Source organism: Branchiostoma floridae, chromosome 7, assembly GCF_000003815.2.
Source record: "Branchiostoma floridae strain S238N-H82 chromosome 7, Bfl_VNyyK, whole genome shotgun sequence".
NCBI classification, from domain to species: domain Eukaryota; kingdom Metazoa; phylum Chordata; class Leptocardii; order Amphioxiformes; family Branchiostomatidae; genus Branchiostoma; species Branchiostoma floridae.
In genome coordinates this window covers 18396291-18404612 of record NC_049985.1, presented here as the reverse complement: position 1 = coordinate 18404612, position 8322 = coordinate 18396291, and the positions used below count along the sequence as shown (strand labels likewise).

Here is an 8322-nt window from a genome sequence, read left to right as displayed (position 1 = left end):
GGGAAAGACTATTTATACATACACGGAGTTTTACCCTTATATACGCACATACTTTCTTAAATGCGGCCCTTTAATAAACCGGTAGTTTAGCATGTCTATACTTTTTCGCGCAGGCGCAGTACGTTCCGGTGACGTGCTAGTACATGCTGCCTGTGTTAGGGCTCCATAGGTGATGTAAACAAGTGCCTGATATTCCTGTGTCAGGGTCCATAGGTGATGTAAACAAGTGCTTGATATTCCTGTGTCAGGGTCCATAGGTGATGTAAACAAATGCCTGATATTCCTGTGTCAGGGTCCATAGGTGATGTAAACAAATGCCTGATATTCATGTGGCAGGGCTCCATAGCTGATGTTAACAAATGCTTGATATTCTACACACATCAAAAGTTCTGTGTGTCTTCCACTGCGAAGTTCTGTCTTTTCCAATGTATGGGAACTCTTGTTGATGATTTTCTTTCTTTAAATTTGTCATTTCAAACTTGCAAAAATGCACTTTCATCAGCTTTGTGTCATGAATGTCAGATTTTTTGGAAGTATGAGACAAGATTTTTGTATGTTTCAACAAGCGAATTTCTTTCCCGAAGACAGCCCTGACCTTGATCGCAGAGATCGATTCTCCCTACTGGGCAGTGCAAGGCTATTTCAGCCGACAGGTGACATAAGTCAGCTGTTCAGGCTCGCTGGTTTCCAGCGCACCACCCCCCTCCCCGACCCTTCACCCCTCATGCGCTCCGACACAACCGTTTGGGCCCCAACCAGTGGAGATGGAGGGTCTGTTCTGGGGCGTAATGATGTCTATTGATTTTAGAGGATTTCCATTACTTTGCCATTAATGATAAATCGGCGGAAAGTCGAAACTGACATTAACAGGAGGTGATGGATGCAGAGGAAAACTTCACACCGGGATGGAATATTTCATTGGGTTGTAACAGAAATAGACTGGGTATTGCTGGTTCACCTGTATCCTTGGGGTAACCTATATCCCTTTTTTTTTAATGACAGGGTACTGTAAATGCAGAAATGTTCGCGGTGGATTAATGTTCGCGGTTTTTGCGGTGACCACTTCACCGCGAACTTAAAACCACCGCGAACATGTTCTATTATGGTATTAGACTGTAGTCTATGGTGTTACCGCGAAATCAAAACCACTGCGAAAAATCCTTTTTCTTGCTACCAAGAAATTAAATCCCCGCAAACTTAAATGCATTTACAGTATTTTGGACTATCATCAATTCAATGACGGTGGTTTCAAGTGCAATATTTAAAAAGTAAGCAGTGTGCATAATGCAATTTGAACCCACCGTCTGTCGACTTGCTAAACCCCCAAACCCCATTTAAAAAACACACAACGGATATACATTGTACATTTTTAGGTTACCATGTGGATAAGGGGGAAGTAGTGTTAAATAAGGAACATGGCATCTTTTTGTATCTTATACATTGTATCTTCATTAGGGTATTTAGGTCACCAAATTTGTAAGTAAAGGTGTGTAGGTACATATATCTATAACAAATGCAGACACTTGTGCCAGTGTTTTTCCCTGTAGCTTGTAGCAAAGGGAAGATTGTTACAAAAATCAAGGGAGTCAACACAGTTAATCTTACATCATGGTACAATCCAACATAAAGCACCCAGCAAAGAAATAGAGACCCCTAGCAGATCATGCCATGACAGCAGGCACAATGCTTTTGGCAGACTGCCCTTACTTAGCCTGTTTAATCTGAGCAATACTTATTACCTCCAAGAAGTAGGTTCATGTTCAACTTGGGTATTGTTTTGGCTGGATATAGCTGGTCTTTTGGACCAGGTCAGTTTGGGACACACGTCTCGTTCAGCATCAACTGTTACAATGATACATGTATGATAAGGCTAGGGCTTATAATGGCATTGAAATTCCCAAAACCTTATTGTTTCACCAAGGTTTTTGATTTCTTGTTTCCTTCTGCAGAAGTGAAAGTGTGAGGAAACCACCAGAAGAGGAGGAGGAGACCAGGACTGGAGGGGAGAAAAAGGTATAAAGGTTTAATTTTGTTTATTTGTCTGTTTTGTGAGCTTTACTCAAAGCGCTTTGAATTTGTTTTGTAGTCATGATTTTTCCATTGACCTGTTAAAGTGCTATGCTGTGCGGTTATTTGGCTTGATGGAGATGGCAGAGGGACCTCTAGCTGCTTTCTGTGGTACTGCAGCAAAATGTTTTTGTTTTTGGGTCTTCTGTCCTTGACATAAACTTTGATAAAGTCATGTTTTTTCTGTGCACTGTTCCAGTGCTATTACTCAATGCAGTCACTGGGCTGGGTGGAGATGGTACATGTAGAAGAAAACCTAGTTGTTTTGGACATGCTGTAGTCATGATTTTTTCCTCAAACCTGTTCCAGTGCTACATGTACGAATGCAGTCGTTTAATGCAGTCGTTTACCTGGGTGGATAAGAAGACCTGGTTGTTTTGGACATGCTGTAGTGATGATTTTTATATCTAACCTGTTCCAGTGCTACGCAGTGCGGTCCCTGGGCTGGGTAGAGATGGCAGAAGAAGACCTGGTTGTTTTGGACATGCTGTAGTCTTAATTTTTATCTCTAACCTGTTCCAGTGCTACGCAGTGCGGTCTCTAGGCTGGGTAGAGATGGCAGAAGAAGACCTGGCGCCAGGCAGGAGCAGCATGGCAGTGAACAACTGCATCAGACAGCTGTCCTACAGGAAAACTGACATCAGGGACACCGCTGGCATCTGGGGGGAGGTCAGGAGATATTTGTTACTCGTTTTCATATTAGTCAACATAGTATGGGTACGATGTACATTACACAAAACTATTTTTTTCTTGTTGGACCAGTCAAAAAACATTGGACCTGAAAAAAATCATTTGTCCAGAGTAGTAAAGAACAAGATTGTATCGTATTCAGTCAAAATTAAGTCTGTAAATCCTGCAAAACATCTTAAGTGACTGTCTTACAAAACAGCCTTTCATCTTAATAAATCTGACAAAGGAGAAGACTTGAAGCTGCTGGACCTTAAGTCTTACAAAACGTCTTAAGTCTACAAAACGTCTTAAGTCTTACAAAACATCTTAAGTCTTACAAAACATCTTAAGTCTTGTGTGTTGTTACAGGGTAAGGATATGTTCATGGTTCTGGAAGGCGAGGACCTGAAACTGCTGGACCCGACAGACAGGAAGGTCCTCCACGTTCAGCCCATCCCCCAGATCAGGGTGTGGGGCGTGGGGCGTGATAACGGAAGGTAGGTATCCTAGCAACCCTGCATGCCCCGCCCTACCCTGTCCTGTATCACATTACGCTTCTTCATCTTCTCACTTAGTCATACAGTTTGTTTTTTTACTGGAACTGCTTCTTCTTTGTTGTGTTTGTTGCTGTGTTTTCCTGACTGTGTCTTATTCCTGTAGTTTGTTTCAAACGTTTTTTTTTACAATCTTGAAGACAGAGTAAGACAAAAAGTGCAAAATTCAAGGAAATTTTGAGACACTAGGATATCTTTTATGTTGCTAATTTTTGGATTAGCATCATGAGACACCAGAGTGTGCTGAGGTTCTGTTTTAATGGTTCTTTTTATTGCATTGACTTTTTTTAGCAAAATTGAATGTACATGTACAGCCATTGATGTTGAAATGACAGAAATCTTTGCAACCATGTGTTTTACAAACTTTTATTATATCTGAAAAGAGCTAAAGTTTATGGTTATGATTTCAGACATATGATATTGGTTATTCTGTTTGATATAAAACTCTTGAAGTCGATATTATTTATCACTCATTTACCACAGAGGTCAAATTTTTCAAAAAGACCTAAAATGTAAAATTGCTGATTACGTTAGTTTTCCAGTCCTTGGCATCAAATTGTTCCTGATGATATTCATCCTATTTTTCAGCAATGTTCATGCTCTAGCCATGCTATACCTATATACCTGCATCATTACCCATTTCCTATGTACAACAATGTTTTCTCCTGCTTATTGTGGGTTTACTTCTGCAGCGTTAAGCCTTGCTTCTTCTGTGTGCTGCTTGCCGTTATATGTAACGTTACTATGGTCTCCAGTAGTCGCAATGCCTGCTCTGTGCCAGCATGTCATGCCTGCCTGTTCGCTATCTGTGTTGTAAAGGACAGAGCCATCCATTGTTGAGGCATTCTGCAATTGGAAGACCCGTTCTGCCTTGACTTGCTTGCTCTCACGTGTATGATGATATCCGTATAAGGGCATGCCGTACCCAGGAAATGGGAAAAGTTAGCAGCCAATTGCAGACCTAACATTCTCCGTTGTGATTGGTAAGGGCCCGGCCACTTTCGTGGTACGATGAGTTAACTGTCTTGTAACAGAAGAAGGGTGCAGTAGAAGTATTGTCCATGGTCGGTTCTGCTGTAGACTGTCCAAAGAAAAAGAATATTGTATGACAAGAAAAGAATTATACTTTAACAACACAATTATTTCATAGGAAAAGAATTGCACTCAAATGAAAGAATTGTACTCCAATAAAGAATTGTACCACAAAAAAAAATTGTACAACAACAAAAAATAATTGTATGACAAAATAGGAATTCTACAAGAAATAATGATTTTTACGACAAAAAAGAATTGTACTCCATAAAAAGAATTGTACACAGACAACAAAAGAATTGTATTCCAAAAATAGAATTGTGGCACAAAAACAAATTGTACACACACAAAAATTGTGCTCTGAACGAAGAATTGTACGACAATAAAAAGATTGTACAACAAGAAAGGAATTGTACGCCGAGAGTGGCCTTGCCTTGACTGATGTTTGCTCCTGACGTTGATAATGCCTTGCCTCTTGAGTCAGTCTACTAATTCCACAATGCCTCATCAAGACTGTGTGTTGCCCATAACAGTGTACGGTTACCACGGTTACCGTAGTACTGTCGGATTGCTTGTGCCAGAAATTGTAAGTCTTGCCCTACACCTTCAGAACTCAGTACAACATCAAGTACACCTCACAAGCAAGGTTTGAAGTCAACTTCGATGCATGTGCAAAGTTGGTATTTCATAGATGTCATAGATTTTATAAATGTTGGAAAATTTACGTCGATGAAGTTAGACATCTATGGAGTAAGGTAGGCCAAATGGCAGTTAGTCAAGCAACTGGATATGATTTTGTTACAAGTTTTCAGGTAGCAATATTCCACTACTTTTCATCAGTGACTCTGGCGAAAGGTAGTGGATGTTACCTGAAACGTCCATCTTTTTACGAAATCATGTCCAGGTGCTCGATCGACTGCTATTTGCCGTATGGAAAATTTATTTTTTCAAAATTGACAGTACAAGATTGACCCTGCAGATTAACCCCAACTCAAATTATAAATTATAGCCATATTTCTCTCAAATAGCATGTGACATATTTATCTAAAGAATCACCACTACTGATACCTTGATGATAAGTATGATAAAACAACAGAATACAGCTACACCAAAGCACTGCTCCTGAAATGAGTTAAAACTGTAGAAGACCAGAACCTACTTCTACTGGTCCAGGAACACCAACATTTGGAAAACTTACAGAAAGGGAAAAAAAGTATTCACCAAACTCCTTTACACTGACAATTGTTGACTTGACAACAAGGTGACTTCAAACCTTGACCGTTACCCCGTTGCCCTTGACGACGGTTGTTAGTTGTACACACCTAACGACACAGTTGAAACCATGGCGTTGACTGTTTGCTGTCCGACTCTCCTGTTCGTGTTTGTTCCCTCGGTCTTGCTTGGCGTCACTAAGAGATGCTCTCTCAATCTGTCTCTTTGTCGCACCCTATCTGTGCAGAGAAAGGTAACGCATGACCTCTATTTACTACTGTCTTGTGGTTAACACATTAAAAAAAATGGCACAGGCATGTTGGACAGGTCTTGCACACTTGAACTTGAGGGGGATAGTAGAGTTTTCTTTCACACAACCAGTTAATATCATTATGGAGCAATATACAATGACACAAATGATCTGATAATTGCACATGAATAAATCATACACCCCATATAGATGATTGAATGGAAATCTCACAAAATAAGAATGTCAAATCAAAAACACATCAACAATTCTACTGCCTCAGTTGAAAGCAGTGACTAGCCCCTGTGGCAAAAGAAAACAAAAATTTGAATGAATGAAAACATCCATGTGGCAAACGTTATACAAGTTAGACAGGTTTTTTTACACTTTTTGGAAGATGAGATTCAGTACAAGGCAGCATTTCTCTGAGCTAGCAACTCTTTCAAACTTTTTTTTACCATTTCTTGCAAATCTTTCAGAAGATTAGGACATATCAATTTATTTCCTCGGGTCACTGAAATGTGAATGTGAAAGTATAGCAAATGAAGATCATGATAGCAGAGGACAGGGTAGAAAACTTCAATCCGACTATTCGGTCTGTGCTGCTAAGAATAAATCTAGTCCGACAGGCTTAACAAAAATAACAGTAGGTTTGCAACCTACGGACTCACTATTTTTCATAGCATCATCTTAAACAACAAAATGCATTTTGATGAACTTAGTTTAAACTTATATCAGAAGTAAGTCTACAGTAATGCCTGCAGTTACAAAAGTGTGCAAGAATGTTCAACTTGACTGTATCCCAGCTTAATTACTCACTAGACATGTTCTAACTGTAACTTAAAACTGCATGCGTCACGGTAACTACCAGTCTTAATCATAATCAAATGTCCGTCATGATTAACGTAACAGTACTGTAATCTGCAAGAGCCAGATTTTGTAAATTGCGCATAAGAGACACAGCAGACAGGTGCCATACTACTGTCTGGCTCTGTGAGATACAACTGTACACGTGCAGGCAGCAAATGCCGTGTACTTAACGATTAACTGCTTGATGTATATGTGCATGGCATGTATTACTGGTATGTATTATCCATGCATGTACCCGTATCTACCGCTGCGCTATATTACATTACTTGTGAGGGGAGAACAGAATTACGTAGGTGTACATATAGTTAGTCTGAAGTAGGGCTGTGTCCAGCTTTAGGTTTTCTTTCTGTCCTATTCAATGTTTAGGCTCCCATGTTGAAATGTTTCATTGTAAACTCTGTCATTTTAAACTTGCAAAAAGATAAAGGTGAACTATTGTCACTATGCATGCAGTTGTTTGGTTGAACAGCCTTCATGGTCTTGTACAACAAATTACAGTAAATTAATGAATAAATAAATTCACAATGTAATTATTCCATCCCCATCCATACTTTCAAATTCACCTGTTTGTTGCTCTGTGTTCCTGTCTGATCAAAAATCTATGGAGAATATTTTTTTCCCTCAAACCTCTACCACCACCCCTTCAGTTGTTGCTTTTTGGTATAGCCTTGTATAGAGATTCCATCCATCCATACTTCAGATTGAACTACTCTTCACTCTGTGCACCTGTGTGATCCAAAGTCTTATTAAACCTCTACCGCCACCCCTTCAGTCGTTTTCTTGGCATAGCCCTCATAGTTTTGTACAGCAATTTCGTCTCCATCCATACTTGAGATTAAACTGCTCTTCAGTCCGTACACCTGTGTGATACACGATCCACCAGGTGCCAGATCAGGTACCTAACGGCACACTAAAATCAATGGAAGCGGCCGTTTGGCTAAACCGGCACATTCCGGGTCCAGATGACGTACGGGTTATGGAGCCGTCTCCCCGGGGCACAGAAATTTCCTCTCTCCGTCTCCCCGCCCAGACAAATTAAATAGCTGCGCGATTCGCGCGGAAATTTGTCAAAGGGGCGGACATTTTCTTCGCACCTGGTCCGTGATTAAGGCCCATTAGTATTCCCCGACACGACGTCGGCGCGGAAATGAGTGTTCCCGCGCTAAAACAAGTTTCCCTCCCTCTCCCGTCTGTTGCAGGGACTTTGCCTATGTGGCGCGAGACAAAGTGACGCACACCCACAAGTGCCATGTGTTTCGCTGCGACACGCCTGCCAAAGCCATCGCCAACGCTCTGCACGAAATCTGCACAAGGGTGAGTCCGCTGCTGATTATCGATTGTATTGATTTATCAAACTGAATGATTGATTGGTTGGGATTGATTGTGCGTTAGCACCTGCCAATACCATTGCCAATGCTCAAGTGCAAATGCCTCTTATTGAATGCATTGATTGATTGATTGATTGATTGATTGATTGATTGATTGATTGATTGATTGATTGATTGATTGTGCATTGGCACCTGCCTAAGACATTGCCAATATTGCAAAAGGGTGAGTTCTTGTTTGGTGAAATTTGGTAGAAATTTTGGTAAAAATTTTGATTGATTGGTTGAATGATTGACTGATCAAATGTAATGTACAGGATGGTCAGCAGAGTGTACTTTTTGACTT

At 40.5% G+C, this 8322-nt stretch overlaps 1 protein-coding gene across 1 annotated transcript in view; it reads left to right on the top strand.

Annotated features, from left to right (window-relative positions):
• The window catches only part of LOC118418943 (amyloid-beta A4 precursor protein-binding family B member 2-like), a gene marked incomplete in the record, with an annotated part of 144057 nt that overhangs the window by 80961 nt on the left and 54774 nt on the right, over positions 1 to 8322 (top strand). The window contains 5 exon segments of the mRNA XM_035825086.1: positions 1950 to 2013; positions 2590 to 2736; positions 3106 to 3233; positions 5737 to 5787; positions 7851 to 7965. Of these exon segments, the coding sequence (XP_035680979.1) occupies positions 1950 to 2013; positions 2590 to 2736; positions 3106 to 3233; positions 5737 to 5787; positions 7851 to 7965 (505 nt within the window).